This window comes from Cetorhinus maximus, chromosome 1, assembly GCF_964194155.1.
Source record: "Cetorhinus maximus chromosome 1, sCetMax3.hap1.1, whole genome shotgun sequence".
NCBI classification, from domain to species: domain Eukaryota; kingdom Metazoa; phylum Chordata; class Chondrichthyes; order Lamniformes; family Cetorhinidae; genus Cetorhinus; species Cetorhinus maximus.
The window spans coordinates 223,020,795-223,042,463 of NC_135879.1; the positions used below are offsets into that span (position 1 = coordinate 223,020,795).

A 21,669-nucleotide genomic window follows, 5' to 3' on the forward strand; every position below is an offset into this window, starting at 1 on the left:
ACGAGAAGTGGCAGTCAATTAAACACTAAGATAAAAGCAAAAAACTGCGGATGCTGGAAATCCAAAACAAAAACAAAAATAAAAATACCTGGAAAAACTCAGCAGGTCTGACAGCATCTGTGGAGAGGAATAAAGTTAACGTTTTGAGTCCGTATGACTCTTCAACAGAACTAATGAAAAATAGAAGAGAGGCTTTCTACTACACTGCTTTCCACAGCTTTCTACCCTTAATGTCACCTATTAGCACATTTCTTAGCTAATATCACCACCATCAACACATCTTTGTCCTTTTGTCTATGACATTTTTTGGTTATCTCCACCTATCACTGGCCCTCTATCCAGCTCTACCTGTCCCACTCCCCCTTAAAGCAGCTTATATTTCACCTCTCTTCTATTTTTCCTTAGTTCTGTTGAAGAGTCATACGGACTCGAAACGTTAACTGTGTTCCTCTCCGCAGATGCTGTCAGACCTGCTGAGTTTTTCTAGGTATTTTTATTTTTGTTTTGGATTTCCAGCATCCGCAGTTTTTTGCTTTTATCTTAGTGTTTACAAATTACATATCGTATTGAGCTTAACAATTCTTCCCCCAACCTTGCCTCTTAAGGTTTCTTTATGTCGTCTGGACATTTAGTGCAGTCTGGGAATAACTGATAAGTTACCCGGTGTGGAAGAATTTGTCAGAATCTTACCAATGCCAAAATTCACAACTTTCTTATGTCTCCCCCCCCTAACAGCGCTGTGGGTGTACCTATCGCACATGGACTGCAGCGATTCAAGGAGGCAGCTCACCACCACCTTCTCAAGGGAAAGTACCAATACTATACAATCCTGTTAAATAATTGGCCACATTAAAAATGAAAATAAATATAAATATTCGTGATTACATTTGGACTCCAGGGTTTACAATCCAGAGACACACCAAAACAGCTCATTTCTAAATTAGGGGTGGGATATATTTGTCCTGCGCTCTCTTTTTATCCAATAAAACTGGTCAGGACAGATTGAAGGGACGATTTGCCGAGCCATTTTGCAGAAACGATAACCAGCTATAAATGCAGGCTGCACAAATCCTGCCCGCCCCCCAGACAGAGGTGGAGATGGAGCGAGAGCGAGAGCCCAGGGAGCTGGTGGAGAATTTTGAAATTCGCGAGTCTGAGCTCTGACTGGGCGTGGCCACCGTAGGTTGGGGGTGAGAGGTGAAAGGTGAAGATGGCGGCGCTGAGGAGCGCGGCCGGTGGGTGCAGCAGGGATAAGGCGGAATGGACGGATCGCTCGGCCCTGCGATGGTTTGGAGTTGGGCCTCGGTGGAGGTGGCAGCTCCCTTGGGGATTGCTGAGGCCGGGAGAGGCGGCTGATAGTCTACCCCGAGGCCGGGAAACTCTGCCCCCAAACCCGCGGCCTCTCTCCCCTCGGCGGAGGCAGCTGTTTGATCGGCAGCCTGGCCTGGCCTGACCTGAGACAAGCGGGAATGTTTTCTTTGGTCAGACAAGGGAGGGATACTAGGAGAATTGCTCCTTCAGAGAGGCAGCACTGACGGGGAGGGCCGAATGGTCTCCCTCAGTGCTGCAACCACTCTGTGATTCTAGATAGTATTTCGGTCAGGCGATGACCATCTCCAACAAGAGAGAATCCAACCATCGCCCATTGACATTCAATGGCATAACCATCACTGAATCCCCCACTATCAACATCTTGGGGGTCACCATTGACCAGAAACTGAACTGGACTAGCTATATACATACTGTAGCTACAAGAGCAGGTAAGAGGCTAGGAATTTTGTGGAGAGTAGATCACCGCCTAACTCCCCAAAGTCTGCCGGCCATCCACAAGGCATATATCAGGAATGTGATGGAATACTCTCCACTTGCAGCTCCCACAACACTCAAGAAGCTTGACACCATCTCGGACAAAGCAGCCCATTTGATTGGCCAATCGATTCACAAACATTCACTCCTTCCACCGCTGACGCACAGTGGCAGCAGTATGTACCATCTACAGGATGCACTGCAGGAACTCACCAAGTCTTCTTAGACAGCACCTTCCAAAACTGTGACCCCTACCAAGAAGGACAAGGGCAGTAGATAGATGGGAACACCGCCACCTGAAAGTTCCCCTCCAAGCCATACACCATGCTGACTTGGAAATATATTGTTGTTCCTTCACTGTCACTGGGTCAAAATCCTGGAACTCCCTCCTTAACAGCGCTGTGGGTGTACCTACACTACATGGACTGCAGCGGTTCAAGGTATTGACCTTGACGGCAATTGGTGTTGGGCAACAAATGGTAGCTTTGTCAGTGATGTTCATATTCATGAACATTTTGTTTTAAAAAAAAAGAGAGCCTACTGAAACTTAAGAGGCGATAGTGGATAAGTATTTCAACCAGAGAAAGGGATTAGTGTGATTGATCTAGAAATAGCTGGCAGCAAGCAAGATGGAATGACTGACCTCTGCTTGTCCATGTGGTGTGGACACACCCCAGTGCTGTTAAGAAGGGAGTTCCAGGATTTTGACCCAGTGACAGTGAAGTAACAGTGAATAGTTGCAATTCAGGATGGTGAGTGACTTGGAGGGAAGCGTACAGGTGATGGAGTTCCCATGCATTTGATGCCTATGTTCTTCTAAGTGGTAGAGGTCTATGCTTTGGAAGGTGCTGTCAAATGAGCCTTGGTGATTTGCTGAAGTACCTTGTAGATAGTACAGACAGGTTGTTGCCACTGTGTCGGTGATAGAGGGAATGAATGTTGAAGGTGGTGGGTGGGGTACCGAGCAAGCAGGCTGCTTTGTCCTGGATGATGTCAAGCTTCTTGAGTGTTGTTGGAGCTGTACTCATCCAGGCAAGTGGAGAGTATTCCATCACACTCCTGGCTTGTGCCTTGTAGATGGTGGATAAACTTTGGGGAGTTACTCACTGCAGAATTCCCAGCCTCTGACCTGCTCTTGTAGCCATGGGATTTATATGGCTGGTACAGTTCAGTTTCTGGTTAATGGTAACCCCCTCAGGATGTTGATAGTGGGCGATTCTTTGATGGTAATGCTATTGACTGTCAAGGGGCAATGATTTGATTCTCTCTTGTTGGACATGGTCATTCCCTGGCACTTGCGTGGCATAAATGAATATGCTGGACTTTCAACAGTCATCACTGTTGTTGAGATCTTGGAACTGTGTTTATTCTTTGTTACGCTTTAAAACCAAATGCAGATGGGACACAACTGTGCTAAATTTGGTGAAAATTGGTCCTGCTTATTCTGTGTCTATTATTGCTCCCATATGTTTTCCTGATCAGAGTTGAGACGGACATCCAATGTTCTAAAATGGACACATGGACATCCTGTATGCACTTTTCTGACATCAAATTCAACCTACATCATAGGATCCAGGCATCCAGTGTTGTTGGGGGGTAACTGACTGGTCAAGTGAGAGTTTGTTTGAGCGCTGCAAAATACCTCTGCCATTTCTGATCCTTTTGGGAACTGCAGATTGTTGGCACTTGGGCTTTCCTGATATTTTCCTATTGTAAAACTCTTGAGCTGACCTACTTGGAGGCATTCTGGAGGGATTCTGTATGTCTGCACTTGCATCTACAGACAGGTGCGATACCTCCCTCTGGATGATTTTGGTCATTTGATATGCTGATTGCTTGATTGATTATTATGCAAGAAGATTTTTTAGAATTGAAACATGTCACACTTAACATGGTATGCATGAAAAAAAGCGTGCCAGGATCAAGAGCCAGTGTTGCCACATTGGCTGTATCAAAGATGCCACCAACCATATCTGTAGGCCCTGGTATGTATGCCTGGTAAGACCATGGGAGAACTGGGTTTCTCAAAGTCTTGGTCATCAGCTGCAAGGGTATCTGCATTAACTGTGCAACATATGGCTGGCCCATTCAGCAATGGTCAACTGTGATCTGAAACTGGAATGCACCTCTTTGCAGGCATACTGATCAGGCAAGATGGTTACAATAGAAGGGAACAGAGGGCAGCTGTTTTTATAAGTAGTTCGCACAGAACAGCCTTGACTCAAGCAGCTCTTTAGCAAGGGGGCTGGTTGCTGGGCTGTTGCATCACTTGCCTGCAGACAGAGGCTTACAGAATTTTGTTCCCCATCATGTCCACATCCCTTTAAGATTCACTTGGGCATGATATTTTTCACCCCCATAACTTAGTCTGCTCTTGAACTTGTGCAAAATCATACAAATTAGTTTATGCTGGAAAATTGGCAAAGGCTTAAACTTGGAAGAAGGGAGAGTGAAATGGCAATTTATCCATAACTAGTTTACACATGAACACATGGAGCGGATCACTAAGGGAGGCAGTCAGGACCAATTGTATCAGTACATTCAAGAGGAAGTGCTTAAGTACTTGGAGAGAAAAATGATGGTGGGGTATGAGGTATCATGGGCTACGATGCTTCGTGAACATTGGGACTTGCCAGTATGTTAAATGATCTTTGCAAACAATGTTTCATTCAATTGTTTGATCATTCTGGCAGGACTTACACCAGTGTTTAACCATTCTGAACTAACTTACACCTGTGGATAAAAATGGTACTTTTAAGAAAAATAAGTGAAATGTTATAATTTTTAAAGATAAAGTATTCTCTCTTGTTTTGTATTGTAAGGAACCTTGAAGTACTTCCTTCCTTTGGTCCAGAAAAATGCATCAAGAGGTTTCTCCGTTACACAGCTGGTCTCCAGGTTTGCCACCCTCAACCTCCGACATGTTCAATCTCCAACTATATCCACAGTAACCAAACTGGGGGCACCTTTGGACAGTAACATTATTTGTGCACATAAACTCTCTGCTCTCAAGAGGTGAGTTTAAAAATGAAAATTTCATGGTCAGGAAAGCAAAGTGCATTTTGCTGCAGCTTAATAGCTCAAATAGGTGAATCTCCCTTGTGACTTAAAATTCCAAGTCTATTTGTTTATCACATGGATGTGTGTCCATTGTGTGTAGATTCAGGTGTATTTTTTTAAAATTCATCCATGGGATGTGGGCATTGCTGGCTGGGCCAGCATTTTATTGCCCATCGCTGGATGCCCTTGAGAAGGTGGTGGTGAGCTGCCTTCTTGAACCGCTGCAGTCCATATGTTGTAGGTACACCCACGCTGCTGTTAGGGAGGGAGTTCCAGGATTTTGACCCAGTGACAGTGAAGGAACGGCGATAAATTTCCAAGTCAGGATGGTGAGTATCTTGAAGGGGAATTTTCAGTCAGTAGCTCTTTACAATTGGTAACAGAGGAAAGAACCTGGTCAGTTGTCTTTTTGCACATCTAACTAATGAGTCGTTTGTTGGTTTGTCCCTTCGAACCCGACAACCCTCTGAGATATCAGTGTTCTTTCAGTTCTGGCCTCGGAACCATCTCAATTTTATTGCTCCACCATAGATGGCTGTGCTTAAACTGTGCCTTGGACTTCCCTTCCAAACCTCTCCTTCCACCTTTAGGATACTCCTTAAAACCCATTGACTTTGATCATACTCTTGGTCATCGGCCCTAATCACGATTATGCAAGGAGCCGTTGTTATTGTAGTCCTCAAATAAAATCTCACCCATTAAGTTGTAAAGCCACAGCTGTTGCTGTCTGATCTCCACTCCAGTATGCCCCCAGTGGCAGAGCTGAGGTTAGAAACTAAGGGAATCAGAAATGAGGCCCACTACGGCAATGTTCATCATTGATCACTTTTCATTTGCAACAGGGTCACCACTGCTCAAGTCCAAGAGAGCCAACAGACATTGAGGTTTAAATATATCAAGATTTTTACTGTCAGCCTGTTCCCCACTCCTGGATTCTCCAGTTGGCCTGTTGTGCTCTCAAGCTGCCATGTACTGTACACCTGTACAATATTCCTAAATCTGGCCAGTTCATCCCAGAACAAATGCTGTGTTAGCCATGTCGTATCTTAAATGTATTAAAACACTTCTGTAGTTTTATTTATTTTTCCTGTCTTTGCCTTTTACTGAGTTGACAATTCAGACATAAAATCATTTTTAAAAGGTGGATTTCCTGAAACTGTATATTGACAACAGATAAAAATGTATGTAGCCAAAATTACTGACCAGATAAAATGTTTCATCTAATGTTTCTAAAGAGTGATGAAATTTTGTAAATATTGTATTAATGTGACGATTATTTCTCTCATGTATAGCGTGCCTCATCATGCTCCTAGTTTTCAACAACCAGTGAGAGCCCTGACTTACTGCAGTCTGCGCAAAGGAAAACGGAAGTCGGTGAAATCTGTTGTCAAAAGGTTCCTACGGTTGCACTGCGGTCTGTGGGTGCGGAGAAAGGTTTGTGTTTCCAACATTCTGCATTGGAAGGGATACAATTTATTTTTAAAGAAGTTTCAAGCTAATGACATAATGTAGGAAATTATCTAGGAGGCATTTTAGGGCAGGGAGGGATGTAGGTGAAGTAGTTTGGGAAGACAATTCCAAAGGGACAAAGGTTCAGTTTCCAGATGGTGGAGCAAAGAACAAGCAGAAATCCAAGGCTAGACAAGCAGAGGGAGTGGTTGGACCTAGAACAAGCAAGGATTCCCAAATAGAACGGAGGAATTTGAGATGAGGACCTGAAGTCAATTCAGTGGAATACAGGGAATGAGGACAGGGGCAATGTGTGAAACATTTTCCAGGAGAGGAACTGGGATTTGTTTTAACCCCCTCTCAGTACAGCTCAGGTTTATTTACTCTCTGCCCTCCCTCATTCAAAATTCACATTAATGATTACAAGAAATCAGTTTTGTTTCCTAGTTTGAGAAATGACCTCCGTAAACCACTCAGCCATTTAGTTTGATAAATATGGGATAAGGTCATAAGATATGGAAGGAGGAAAGGGCATTCATGTAGTTTTGTACTGTCATGGACTCTCTCATAAGACACAGGAGCAGAAGCAGGCCATTCAACCCACCGAGTCTGCTCCACCTTTCAATGAGATCATGGCTGATCTGAGAATCCTCAACTAAACTTTCCTGCCTTTTTCCCATAACCCTTATTTCCTTACTAATTAAAAATCTGTCTATCTTGACCTTGAACATGCTCAACAACCCAGCCTCTATAGCGCTCTCTGGTCAAGAATTCCACAGATTCACTGCCCTCTGAGAGAAGAAATTCCTCCTCATCTCTGTCTTAAATGGGTGCCCCCTTACTCTGAGATTATGCCCTCCTGTCCTAAACTCCCCCACAAGGGGAAACAACCTCAGCATCGACCCTGTCAAGCCCCCTAAGAATCTTATATGTTTCAATAAGGCCGCCTCTCATTCTTCTAAACTCAAATGAGTACAGGCCCAACTTACTCAACCTCTCTTCAGGAAAATCCTTCCATACCCAGGATCAACCTGGTGAACCTGGTTTTGTGAAAGGGAGGTCGTGTCTCACTAACTTGATCGAGTTTTTTGAGGAAGTGACAAAGATGATCGATGATGGAAGGGCAGTGGATGTTATCTACATGGATTTCAGTAAGGTCTTTGACAAGGTCCCTCATGGCAGACTGGTACAGAAGGTAAAGTCGCACAGGATCAGAGGTGAGCTGGCAAGATGGATACAGAATTGGCTTGGTCATAGAAAACAGGGTAGCAGTGGAAGGGTGCTTTTCTGAATGGAGAGCTGTGACTAGTGGTGTTCTGCATGGATCAGTGCTGGGACCTTTGCTGTTTGTAGTATACGTAAATGATTTGGAGGAAAATGTAACTGGGCTAATTAATAAGTTTGCAGACGACAGTAAGGTTGGAGGAGTTGCAGATAGTGAAGAGGATTGTCAAAGGATACAACGGGATATAGATCAGTTGGAGACTTGGGCGGAGAAATGGCAGATGGAGTTTAATCTGGACAAGCGCAAGGTAATGCATTTTGGAAGGTCTAATACAGGTAGGAATTATACAGTAAATGGCAGAACCCTTAAGTGCATTGATGGGCAGAGGGATCTGGGTGTACAGGTCCACAGGTCACTGAAAGTGCAACGCAGGTGGATAAGGTAGTCAGGAAGGCATATGGCATGCTTGCCTTCATTGGCAGGGGTATTGAGTATAAAAGCTGGGAAGTCATGCTGCAGCTGTATAGAACCTTGGTTAGGCCACACTTGGAATATTGTGTGCAATTCTGGTCGCCACATTACCAGAAGGATATGGAGGCATTGGAGAAGGTGCAGAGGAGGTTTACCAGGATGCTGCCTGGTCTGGAGGTTATTAGCTATGAGAAGAGGTTGGAGAAACTCGGATTGTTCTCACTAGAGCGACGGAGATTGAGGGGCGTCTTGATAGAAGTTTACAAAATTATGAGTGGCATGAACAGAGTAGATAGTCAGAAGCTTTTTCCCAGGGTGGAAGAGTCAATTACTAGGGGACATAGATTTAAGGTGAGAGGAGAAAACTTTAGAGGTGATGTGCAGGGCAAGTTTTTTACGCAGAGGGTAGTGAGTCTGGAATTTACTGCCAGAGGAGGTGGTGGAAGCAGGTACGATAGTGGTGTTTAAGAGGCAGCTTGACAAATACATGAATGGGATGGGAATAGAGGGATACGGACCCTGGAAGTGCAAAATGTTTTAGTTTGACAGGCAATATGATCGGCGCAGGCTTGGAAGGCCGAAGGGCCTGTTCCTGTGCTGTACTTTTCTTTGTTCTTTGAACCTGGTCTGCCTCTAATATCAGCATATCTTTCCTTGGATAAGGGGATTAAAACTGTTCACAGTATTCTAGGTGTGGAAAACTAGTGCCTTGTATAGTTTGAGCAAGACTTCCCTATTTTTATACTCTATTCCCTTTGAAATAAAGGCTAACATTCCATTTGCCTCTTCTATTGCCTGCTGAACTTGTATGCTAGCTTTTTGTGCTTTTTGTCATGCACGAGGACCCCCAAATCCTTCTCTGCTGAAACTTTCTGCTGTCTTTCTCCATTTAAATAATATTCAGCTCCGCTATTCCATCTGCCAAGTTTTGCCCACTCACTTAACCTGTCTATATCCTTCTGTAGATTCTTGTCATCCTCACCACTTGCCTTCCCACCTATTTGTATCATCCGCAAACTTGGCAATAATACATTCACTTCCCTCATCTAAGTCATTAATGGATATCGCAAATAAATGTGGCCCCAGCACTGATCCCTGTGGCACTCCACTAGTTACAGGTTGCCATCCTGAAAATAAACCCCTTATCCAAACTGTCTGCTGTTAGTTAGCCAATCCTCTATCCATGCTAACATACTACCCCCAACACCATGGGCTCTTATCTTATTAAATAGCCTTATGCATGGTACCTTATCAAATGCCTTTTGGAAATCCAAATATATTACATCCACTGGTCCCCCTTTATCCTACTTGTTACCTCCTCAAAGAATTCCAATACATTTGTCAGGCACGATTTCCTTCTCATGAAGCCATGCTGACTCTGCTTGATTAGATTATGTAATTCTAAATGCTCTGCGATTACATCCTTTATAACAGACTCTAATATTTTCCTAATGACAGATGTTAAGCTAACCTTCCTATAGTTACCTGTTTTTTGTCTCCCTTCCTTTTCGAATAAGGGTGTTACATTGTCATTTTTCCAATTTTCTGGGACTTTTCCAGAATCAAAGGATTCTTGGAAGATAACTACCAGTGCCTCCATTATCTCGGTAGCTACTTCTTTTAATATCCTAGGATGCAACCCATCAGCTCCAGGGGACTTAACAGCCTTTAGCCTCATTAGTTTCCCTAGTTCTTTTTCTCTAGTGATAGATTATTTATTTCCTCTCCCCACTTTTGCCCCTTGACTTAGTATTTTTGGAGTGCTATTAGTATCTTCAACCATGAAAACTGATGCAAAGTATTTATTCAACTCCTCTGCCATTTCCTGGTTCCCCTTTATTACTTTCCCAGATTTGTTCTCTAAGGGGCCTATGTTCACTTCGGCCTCTCTTCCTTATATATTTAAAGAAGCTGTTACTGTCCATGTTTATATTACTTGTTAGTTTACTCTCAAAGTTTATTTTCTCCCTCTATTATTTTTTTTTTGGTCATCATCTTTTGTTGGAGTTTAAAACTTTCCCAATCCTCTGGCTTACCACTAATCACATTGTATGTTTTTTTCTTCAATTTGATACTATATTTAACTTGCTTGGTTAACCATGGTTGGTTTATCCTCTTGCTGGAATCTTTCTTCCTCACTGGGATATGTCTTTGTTGTGTGTCATGAACTATTTTCTTAAACGTCTGCCATTGTTCATCAACCGTCTTTTCTGCTAAACTCCTTCCCCAGTCCACTCCAGCCAACTCTGCCCTCATTCCTTCGTAATTACCCTTATTTAAGTTTAGCGCAGTTGTTCCCCACCCAAGTTTCCACTCTCAAACCGAATGCTAAATTCTACCATGCTTTGGTCACTGTTTCCTAGGGGATCTTTTTCTCAGATCATTTATTAAACCTGCCTCAATACAGATTATCAGATCTAAAATAGCCTGATCCTTGGTTTGATCCACAACATATTGTTCTAGGAAACTGTCCCAAATACACTATGAATTCTTGCTCGTGTCTATCTCTACCAATTTGTTTTTGCCAATCTACATGAAGATTAAAGTCACCCATGATTAATGTACTGCCTTTTTTACATGCCCTCATTATTCCTGATTTATTCCCTGCATGTGTCGGTGCAGACTCGATGAGCCGAAGGACCTCTTCTGCACTGTGTGATTCTGTGATTCTATAACTACTGTTAGGGGGCCTATAGACTACTCCCACCAGTGTCGTCTTCCCCTGGTTATTTCTTACCTCCACCCATATGGATTCTATATCTTCTGATCCAAGATCACTTCTTGCTATCATACTTATTCCATCTTGTACTAATAAAGCTACCCCACCAGCCTTTCCTTCTTCCCTGCCTGTCCTTTCGAAAAGTCACATACCCCTGAATATAGTTCCCAGTTTTGATCTCCTTGTAACCATGTCTCCGTAATGGCTATAAGATCATACCCATTAACCTCTATTTGTGCTGTTAATTCATTTATTTTGTTCCGAATACTATGTAAGTACTAAGTAAAGAGCCATTAATTTTGCCTTTTTACCATTTTTTTCTCCCTTTGACCCTATTTGCTGCTGTTTTTTAATGTTTGTACACTGTCCTTTCCTGTCACTCTCTGGGTATCATTGCCTAAATAACTGCCCTGCAAGACTGCCATATCCTTTTGCTTTGTAAGCCTACATATCCCCTCTCCAGAACCCTCCCCCACCGCAACCCCTCTATTTAGTTTAAAGCTCTCTCTACAGCCCTAGCTATTCAGTTCGCAAAGACTCTGGTCCCAACACGGTTCAAGTGAAGCCCATCCCACCAGAACAGCTCCCTTCTACAGTACTGGTGCTAGTGCCCCAAGAACTCCACCCATTCCTTCACATCAATCTTTGAGCCATGCATTTAACTCCTTGGCTTTATTCACCCTATGCCAGTTTGCCTGTGGCTCAGGTATAAATCCTAAAATAACTGGAGGTTCTGCTTTTTAATTTAGCTCCTAACTGTTCAAATTCTTTCAACAGAACTTCCTTTCTAGTCCTATCAATGTCATTGGTACCAACATGGACGATGACAGCTGGATCCCTCCCCTCCCCCTCCAAGTTCCTCTCTAGCCCTGAGGAGATGCCCTTAACCCTGCCACTGGGCAGGCAACACAGCCTTCGGGACTCATGCTCACCGCTGCAGAGAACAGTTTCTATCCCCCTAATTTATGCTGTCCCCCACCATTACTACATTCCTTTCCTTCCCCCCACTTGAATGGCTCCCTGTACCACGGTGTTGTGGTCGGTTCGCTCATTCTCCTTGCAGTCCCTGTTCTTATCCACGCAACTTGCAAGAACCTTGTAACTGTTGGATAATTGCAGGGGCTGAAGCTCCTCAAACACTGCCTCCTGGGTCCCCATACCTGCCTCACCTGTAGTCACACCCTCCTGTCCCTGATCACAGACCAAATTTGAATTACCTAATCTGAGGAATGTGACCACATCCTGGAGTAAAGTGTCCAGGTAACTTTCCCCCTCCCTGATGTGGCACAATGTCTGCAGCTCGGACTCCAGCTCCTCAGCTCGGATCCAAAGTGCCTCGAGCTGCAAACACTTATTACAGATGCGTTCGCGCTGGATCACGTTGGTGCCCAAAAGCTTCCACATGCGGCAGCAGCAACACATCACCCATCCTGCCATCACTATCATATTTTATTTAATTTATTAATTAATTACTCTAATATCCCTGCTCTTTCCACTTGAAGAATCCCCCACTCTTTCCACTCAACTGTATTTTTTTTTACACCAGTATCAATTTTATACTTAACAAGCTACTTTTAAGAAAAAGAGAGAGAAAAAAAGACTAGAGACCTAAACACAAACTAAATACCTTACTTTTACTTTAAAGACAAGAAATACTCACCAGTCCTACACACCCATCTGCTGCTTCCCCTGCACTCATATCATGTGATTTTGAGCCTTTAGGAATAGGATGAACCTTAAACACTTACCAGATACTCACCAATTAACCAACTTCTTCTCTTGTAGCAGAGCAAGAATCAATTCCTGGAGGCTGAAAAAGTTTAGGCAAAAGCAACCAGACACCTCTGAATTTATGTGCTTCTAATACAAAAGGCCTAGCTGAGTCACTTAATGAGGATCCAGCATCAGCTGGTTCTTAATTAAACTGCTCTTAACTGGAACCTTTGAAATAAACCCTGCTTAAGGCTGGCAACTACAGAATTTAAACTGTAGATTTCAGTTTAATGCCAATGTCAATTACAAACTAAATTAGGTTTGTATCAAATAAAAATTTAGACTTTCTTACCCAACAACTGCACGTACTCAGTCCCAATTTATCTCGTATTGCCAACTATTTAAATTGTTCCACCCTTGGCGACTGGACCTTAAGCTGCGCGGGCCTTAAACTTTGTAATCCTCTCTCTAAACCTCTCCACCTCTCCCACTCTCTCCTCCTCTAAGTCACTCCTGAAGATCTACCTCTTTAACCAAAATTTTGGTCATCTGTCCTGATATCTCCTTCTGTTGTTTTGTTTCCAGTTGTTTGATAACTGTCCTATGAAGCATTTTAGGATATTTTACTACTTTAAAAGTGCTATATAAATGCGATGTGTTGTTTTGTCTAAGAAAAACCTGCAATATTTATGAAGTCGTGTGAAGGGAAAATTGCCGTCCAGTTCAACTTTTAAGCTGTTGCTTTTTTGTAGCGGATATTTCTGAAACCATCTATAAGTCTATTTTTTTTTGGGCACAAAGTCTATAACTTGTGCCCAGAAAAAAAATCACAATGAATGCTGTCATATTGTGGTGCTAAACAAGAACAAACTAATCTGTTAATATTCTTCAAGTAAGGGAATTTGCCATCTTTGCATGGTCTTACCCACATGTAATTCTAGTCCACTTTAGGTGGTTGACTCTTAATGTCCTCTGAAGTGGCCTACCAAGCCAGCCCACTTAATTATACAAACAATAACTTCAAGAAGCTGGTTTGCATAGGATTATGTACATCGGCACAGAAACAGGCCATGCTTCTCCACTCCTGCCACCTCCCATCTTTTTATCATCTAAATCAACCATCGTAACCAGTAAATCCCTTCTCCCTTATATACTTGTCTAGTTTCCCCTTAAATGCATTCGTACTATTCACTTCAGCCGCTCCCTTTGGTAATGAGTTCCACAATCTCACCACTCTTTGGGTGAAGAAGTTTCTTCTGAATTCCCTCTTGGATTTCTTGATGATTATTTTATCTTAATGGCCTCTAGTTATGCTGTTCCCCACAAGAGACAATTCTCTTTGTCAAAGCCTTGTATAATTTTAAAGACCTCTATAGGTTACCCTATAAAACAAGGTCAGCCTTTTTTTTTAAGAGAAAGGAGTAAATGTCAATCCTTTCCTAATCTGTATACCCACACACTTCTGATGTCATCCTTGTAAATCTTCTGTGCACCCTCTCCAGAGCCGCTATATCCTTTTAATAATATGGCAACCAGAACTGCATGCAGTACCTAAGTGTGGTCTAACCAAGGTGTGATACAGGTTTAGCATAACTTCCCTCTATATCCCTAGATGTTCTTTTATTTTCTCCTTTATGAAGGATTCCATTATTTTCCTACTACCAATGTTAAGCTGAATGGGCTGTAATTCCCTAGACATATCCTTTTCCCCTCCTTAAATATAGGAATTACATTGGCTACCCAGCAGTCCTCTGGCACTAAACATTTTTCTAATGAATTATTAAATATGAGTATTAATGTGTCTGGTACCTCTTCCCTATATTCTTTTAAAATAGGTGGATGCAATCCATCCTGACCAGGGGCTTTATCCTCTTTTAGTTTATTCAAACATTGCCCTTTTTATTTTAAATGCACTTATCTCATTACTCATCTCATCATTCAATGTCATGCTTGCCTTTTCTATCACCCCAGTAAATACCAAAGCGAATTAATCATTGAATATTTCTGCCACATCTCCATCATTCCCTGTGGTATTACCTTGTCTATCCCTTAAAACTCCTATTCTTATCACACTGTTCCTTTTTTTTCATTGATGTGCTTGTAAAATATTTTACTATTTTGTTTTAGTTCCTTAATTTAAGTTCATTGTTCCTTTTCACCTTCTTAGTTGTTTTGACTTCTTCCCTAATCTCTTCGTATTCTCTTATCCTGAACTCCGCTGCTGTCTATGTACTTAATTTATGCCTCTTTCTGAGCCCTCCATTGTTCCCTTATGTCTTTATTCATCCATTAATGATTAGTTTGTTCTTTTAGCAGAATATATTTTTCCTGCACTCTGTTAAGTGTTTTAAATGTTTCTGATTGTTGTTTCACATTGTTATTCGCCAATATAGTTGCCCATTTTGTTTTTCCAAATTGGATTCTCAGTCCCTCAAAATCAGCTTGTCTCCAACCTATTAACTTGATTTTCGTCATATTAATGTCCTTCTCTATCATCATAAAGTGTATTATATTATGGTCACTATTGCCTAGATGTTCCCCTACTTTTACTTCTTTTATCTGCTCTGGTTCATTGCCTATTACTAAACCCAATAGTGAATCTTCCCTTGTTGGACTTTTCAACAAATTGGGTTAGAAAAGCACACTGTACACATTGTTGGAACTCCATTCCCTTATCAACTTTGCCTACCTCTTCTGTCAAGTTAATATCAGGGTAGTTGAAATCCCCTGTGATTATTATTCTATGTTCAATTCCCTGATTTGTCTGCATATTTCTTCCTCCACCTCCATTCCACTTTTACCTGGCCTGTAGACTACACCTATTAATGTGATGGACCCTTTATTACCTTTTATCTCTATGCATATGAATTCTGTTTTTTGTCTTGCTGATGGCTGTGTCCCTTTATTTCTACTGCCATCATGTTATCCCAGATATGTACACTACTCTACCTCCCCATTTTCTCTCTTTATCTTTTCTAAATATGTTATACCCTGCAATGTTTAATTCTTAGTCTAGATTGTTCTGCAGCCATGTCTCCGTAATCCCTGTTATGTCTGGTTTTCCCAACGCATGGTTGCCTTCAGCTCCCCTGTTTTATTATGGACACTATGTGCATTGATGTAGGACACTTTATCTCATTTTTAATAGGATTTCTTCTTACTTCATTATTTAAAATCGTCATGAAATCCATTGATCTGTGTGTCCCTGGGTGCTAAATTCACAGTCTGTGGAGATTGTAAAATTGAAGGTACAGGATGTGAGTTTGAAAGCCTGTGAGGTGGGCCGTTGTTAAAACCGTTCATGTGGGAGCAACTTTAAGAGAATTCCAAGGAGAGATTTTCGAAGGTGAAGCTAGGAATCCCTCATGAGACAGAGTTTCAACAATATTGTTTGCCTTGGTGTTAACTGTCTTGTCTCGGTGAGTTCTTGAGAAATCTGTGGACCCTGTCTTGGTTGCATCTGTCATTTACTCTGTAGTGTGTTGGGTTCAACCACAGTTCGTCTGTTAACTCTCTTGTACCTCATTCTTACCCTGAATGTCAGAGTATAAGATACGTATTGTAAATTGTTTTTATCTTTCTGAACTTGTATAATAAAGGTGGTTTTTGTTACTTCAAAACAAATGGAATCTTGTGGCTTTGTTCCAAAAGCAGGTGTCTTGAATCTCAAACTTTATCTACTGTAAACAAAAAATTATTGATCTCCGGGCCTGGCCAGGGATCATAACAGACCCTTGTTTCATAACCCTAGTTATTTCCTGTAGATCCCTCTACCCCCTGCTTAACTGGTTTTAAGCCTTTGCCACCTTCCTAATTTTCCACAAAGACACTGGTCACATCCTGGTTCAGGTGGAGCCCATCCCTGCAGTACAACTTCCTCCTGTCCCAGAACTGGTTCCAGTGTCCCATGAAAAGGATCCTCTCTCTCCCACTAGTCCTTTAGCCACATGTTAACTTTCCTGCTCCAATTCGCACGTGGCTCAGGCATAGTACTCCAGAGATTATTACTCTCGAGGTCCTGCTTTTTGATTTAGAGCCTAACTCCTGATACTTTAATCAGGATCTCCTCCCTGTTCCTTTCTATGTCGATTGTTCCAACATGGAACAGATCAACTGGATTTACCCCCTCCCTTTCCAAGTTCCTTTCCAGCCATCATGACATATCCCTTATCCTGGCAACAGGCTGGCAACTTTCATTCAGAAATGATAATAGGATTAAGATAAGTAATAATAGAGCAATATATGCAGGATTGCCAGTGTTGCCTAAATAAATAATTAAGAAAAAAAATCTCAATTGTAATTCACATGGAAAGTACTATGAAAAAATGCAAAGCAACCTATATTTTTAAAGAAAGTGGAATTAGAAAATTGAAACTAGATTAATTAAAATAAGTTCAAGATGTGTAATTACTGACCAAATTTCTCAGCATGGGGCAATAGTTGCAAAGGCAAAATTATAGTGTTTAAGCAAACAGATGGAATACATGTGCAAGAATGTGCTACTAATTTTCTGGTATCATTTTCTAAACCTAGTTCTTCCAATATCTCGATTTACATTTCCCAATAGTTACAAGAAAGGGACTAAAGGTGCGACACAAGTGAATTTGGGAAACTCCCTTTCACCCCAATCTACTTGCCAATTGAAAGTGACACTTTTTCTATTTCCTTAGCAGTCATTAATTGGGATTGAACAGACCGTCCTATCAGGTGTTGAACCAGCTATGAATACAAGTCATGCTGCTTAGATCCTCAGCAATGCTCCCTTTGCTTTCAGGCAGGTTACAAGAAAAGACTGTGGAAGAAAAGAGCTACAAGAAAACGTCGACTCCGACAGCATGTCTTCTGCAACAGGACCCAAAGCAAAATGCTGGACAAGATGACGACGGATTTCTGGAAAAGGCGGAACTGGTATGTGAATGATCCATACCAGATGTATCATGATCGAACAAACCTGAAGGTTTGAATATTTGTGACAATTCTGGCAAAATTTTCAGCTGTTCACTGCATTAATCCAGAAACAGAAGAAACACCAAATATGTTTGGAGTTTAATGCTGACCAACCTTTTCCAGAATAACTGACTGTTAATATCGGGAAGCTAGGAGACGTTGCTTTGCCTGTAATATTTCTTGTAACGTATATCTGTACTCTTTAATGCTCCTTAATAAATCTTCCAATCCATGTAACCATGAGTAATATGCTTGAATTTTTATGCTTTGTATCGGTTTTTTTGGGAAAGCACTTTTCAAACTCCATGTTGGGTGGCATTCCCTGGCAAAGGTAACAAATCTCATCTGAGGCAATGGCACTCTTGATCTGGCTGTGTAATAACAATAAGAAAGAGGACCTAAAAATCCATGACCAACTGTGCTTTCAGCAGTCTAGGTCCTAAGGTCTGGAATTTTCTCCCTAAACATCTCCCTCTCCTCCTTTAAGACCCTCCTTAAAACCTCTTTGACTAAGCTTTTGTTTGGCCCTCCTAATGGCTCTGCCTTTGGCTTGTTGTCAATTTTTTTGCTTCTCTGGAGTGCTTTGGGACAGTTTATTATGTATAAAATGCCAGTTTGTCCCTAAAGACACTATATAATTCGATTTGTTGTTAGCTATAAGGAAATATGAAGAGCAGCCTGTAAAAATTATTTTCGCTTCACCCTCCCTTTCCTTGGGAAAGTATCTTGCCTTTATTTGGTGCCTCTACACTGAGGTAGGCATTGAAATGGTCAGTCCAGGCAGTATGTGAACACACATTGTATCAGTCTATTCAACTTTGCAAGCAGAAATCTAATGAACTGCGCTTTAAAAGACAGCAGCTGTGCATTGTCTTTTGTGTGTGTTCCCAAAGCAAGAAACTGCAGCCATTCCTGTTATAATATTTCAGTCTTTTATTACAATGGCAGGAATTCTGTGACAAATGTATATAAGACAACAATCCTTTAATTCATGCAGCACTCTGAATGCAACCAGTGTAACAGCAACAACAAATTCTCTATATACAGTTAACTGTTGTAGTCAGGGAACACAAATGTGAATGAATACAACTGTAAAGTGCTCTGGCCTGCCAGATCTGCAGTTATTTGTTGCAACTTTAAAGAAATAAAAAGATTTTTGCACACCAGAAGGCAAAAAAACACAGTAGAAATTAAGACTATCACCATCTATCCTCATTAGCCTATTGTTTGTTAAAGATATTAAAACCAGTGCATCTCGCAAACAAATTATCTTAAATATATGCCAATGAAAAGTACAAGTACATATTTCGACATGTACATCATTCTTGTATAGATGCACAGTGTCGTATAGCACAGTCTGCATTACAGTTAAGTCCATATAATTGTTACAAAAACATGAAATTCTTTTTACATTCGCACTCGATGTGTCTGTATGTGAACAAGCTAGCACAGTGATTTTGTACTCGGGAGATAAGGCAGCACACATCCAGACTGTTGCCCACTATTGCAGTGCAAGATCAGATTAGTTAATAGTTGTGTGCTCAACACTTAACACCAGTCTATAGCTTCTAGCCTATCTACCTATTAATTTTTTTTGCTTTTTTTTTATTATCCAGCCTACTACATGAAGAATGTTTGAGACTATAATCATGATACCAGCACACAAAGAAATGGTATCCCTCAGAAACTTTATTCACACCTACTGTTTCAAATGATAGGAGATAAATTTTAGTTACAACTATATTGTGTTTATACAGCAAACTGGTTGACAGGAGTCTTATGGGATCATCAGAAACTTGGCAAAGGTGAAGGTTGGTTTCCAGCCATGTCACTGGGCTAGGTCAAGTGCCTTAAAGAATTTTCTGGTTCAAAAGGAGGTCATTCTGCCTATCATGTCTGCACCAGCTCTTTGAAAGAGCTACCCAATTAATCCCACTCACCTGCTCTTTCCTCACAGCCCTGCATTTTGTTCCCTTTTCAAGTATGTTTCCAATTCTGTTTTCAAAGCTTCTATTGAGTCTGCTTCTGCCACCCTCCCAGGCAATACATTCCAGGTCATAACCAGGTAATAAGATTCACATTTCTGGAAACAAAATGTGGGGAAAATAATTCTACTCAATAGAAGGAAAGTGCTGACGTTTTCTATTTTGTCACCAGAACTTGGATTTATTTTGCGCCTTTAATGTAGGGAAAATGCCCCAAGGTGCTTCACAGGAGTGAAAAGGGAAAAAAAATGCTGATCCATGAGATCATTTATACTTTTTAAGGAGGGCGTGAGGGAGGTGGAGAGGCAGAGGACATGGCTGAAGGCATGCTCACCATGATCGGCAAAGGGAGTTGGCGGGTGGGTTGTGGGGGGGATGCAGAATGCCCAAAAGTTTGGAGTCAGAGAATTAGAGAGTCTGGAGAGCTGGAGGAGGTTACAGAGATAGGGACAAGGCCATTAAGAGATTTGAACACAATGTGAATTTTAAATAAAACTATGGTTTCCAAGAACCTGCCCAAGCCTCGATGAGTCAACAAAACTTAACAAACTTCTTAAATCTCTTTAATACCCTGAGTGTTTTGAAACACTATGTACAGCTGTCATTTAATTTCTGGCAAATCTTTGTGATACATTAACGGGTTTACACAGCAGACCGTAAATTGCACAGTTATGTCTCATTTTGCCATCTTGGAATCCGAAGTAGAAAATCGTTCCTTACATCCAAAAAAAACCGAAATCAGAATCATGAGGAAACCTCGGCCATTTCCCGCTTGATCACAAATTTATCAGGATGAGGAAATCTGTTCAGCCCGTCCACTCGGGAGAAAATCCTTCCGTCCCTCCCATCACACCATCCTAAAAGCCAGCACTACTCCAAAGCCCGTTTTATGTGTTGAGCACAATTTTTATAACAACCTTCCTGACACCTACCCTAACATTCAGTTTGAATCTGTGGCCCCTTGCCAGGATTATGGCCAGGATTTAGCCTGGCATCGAGATCTGGTCCTTTTACGTATTGATTCATGTCTTGTAAAGCTCTACGTGGTTACTGCACATTGACAGAAAACCCCCTGAAGACAGTCTGAGTATCAGTGAACTCAGTATTTTGTCTTCAGTTTAATCTCCTAAATTATTAATGTACGAAGTGTTACTGAGCTTGTAATCCACAGAACATGAATTCAAATCCCACCCTAGCAAGTTGAGAAATTGAATTCAGTTTTTTTTAAAAATCTAAATAAAAAAGCAGTGTCAGTAAGAGCGACCTTGAAACTGACTAAACAGTCATAAAACCACAACTGTTCCCTAATGTCCTGTAGGGAAGGAAATCTGTTGTCTTTACCTGGTCTGATGGTATTGTCCATTAATATTGCCGGAAGATGGTCACATGACCTTCTTTATGAGAAGGTAGCCAGAGCCAGACGACCGGTGAGGCGCCCAAGACTCCTCTTCAAGGATGTTTGCAAGCGTGATATGAAGGTCCTAAACATCAACTATCTTTCACACCTTAGAGTCACTAGCTGGTGAAACACGGAAATGGCGACAGTTCTAGTGAATTGGTGTGCACAACCATGCCAACCAGTGGCTACAGCAACTCGGCAACAGGTGCCAAAGCTGAAAACAACAACCCACAACAGGTGGCAGCTTCATCGCACCACTTGTGGCAGAGCCTGCCTCTCAAGGATTGGCCTTCAAACCATCAGCAAAGGTGTAACAAATGAAGACACCACACCTAAATGGATTGTTTGCTGCATGTTCATCATCTCTTGTAGATGGAAGGACGTCAACAACATTTAAATCAGAGTTTCCAAAATATAGCATATCATTGACTAGATTAATTCCATTCCACCTAGAATAAAGCTTACAAATTTAGAAACAGCAAGAAGCCTTTTTGACTCATCATGATCGTTCAGTTGTTTGATTTACATTGGAGTTATCAACAGTAGTTCTTACCTGCTCTTCCCTCATACGCTTCATAGAGTTTGTTCAAAGTTTTGACTATATTATTTATAATACTGATGAGGACAGAGGATGAATTTACTTCGGTCCTCAGGCCTCTCCATTCTGGCATACCATTGTTAGTACCATCAGCGTTTGGGGCGCTGAGGAATTTAGGCCCCAGCTTGTCCGCTGAGAGCCCTGGTCTACCGCGGAAAGGGAAGTTAGGCCCTAAGAGGCCCCAAGTCATATTAGGAATATCAATCCACTGTGTATATTTAAAACTAAGCAAATCCAGTTCATTCAGGCAGAGTTCAAGCCTTGCAAAAGATCTGTAAGACACTTTGTGGTTGCATT

At 41.6% G+C, this 21,669-nt stretch overlaps 1 protein-coding gene across 3 annotated transcripts; it reads left to right on the plus strand.

Moving 5' to 3' along the window:
* Window positions 1–1,123: 1,123 nt before the first annotated feature.
* Window positions 1,124–17,627, plus strand: mrpl35 (mitochondrial ribosomal protein L35). Of its 3 annotated transcripts, none has more exons than XM_078553862.1 (4): window positions 1,124–1,235; window positions 4,629–4,821; window positions 6,159–6,300; window positions 17,218–17,627. In XM_078553862.1, exons 1-4 carry the CDS (start codon window positions 1,211–1,213, stop codon window positions 17,404–17,406), a joined length of 549 nt encoding a protein of 182 aa, XP_078409988.1. In that variant the 5' UTR covers window positions 1,124–1,210; the 3' UTR covers window positions 17,407–17,627. The 3 variants fall into 3 exon arrangements, with proteins under 3 accessions (XP_078409988.1, XP_078409996.1, XP_078409979.1); XM_078553870.1 differs by lacking the exon at window positions 1,124–1,235 and adding an exon at window positions 3,638–3,791 and having other exon boundaries at window positions 17,114–17,627; XM_078553853.1 differs by lacking the exon at window positions 1,124–1,235 and adding an exon at window positions 3,641–3,791.
* Window positions 17,628–21,669: the final 4,042 nt, after the last annotated feature.

What these genes read in the sequence shown, in the direction of transcription:
- mrpl35 (XM_078553853.1), top strand. Translation starts at nt 3,656, where the DNA reads ATGCAAGAAGATTTTTTAGAATTGAAACATGTCACACTTAACATGGTA. An exon ending in AACCATATCTGTAGGCCCTG is followed by an intron (nt 3,792 to 4,628) that starts GTATGTATGCCT and finishes TTGTATTGTAAG; the next exon opens with GAACCTTGAAGTACTTCCTT. An exon ending in GTCTGTGGGTGCGGAGAAAG is followed by an intron (nt 6,301 to 17,217) that starts GTTTGTGTTTCC and finishes CTTTGCTTTCAG; the next exon opens with GCAGGTTACAAGAAAAGACT.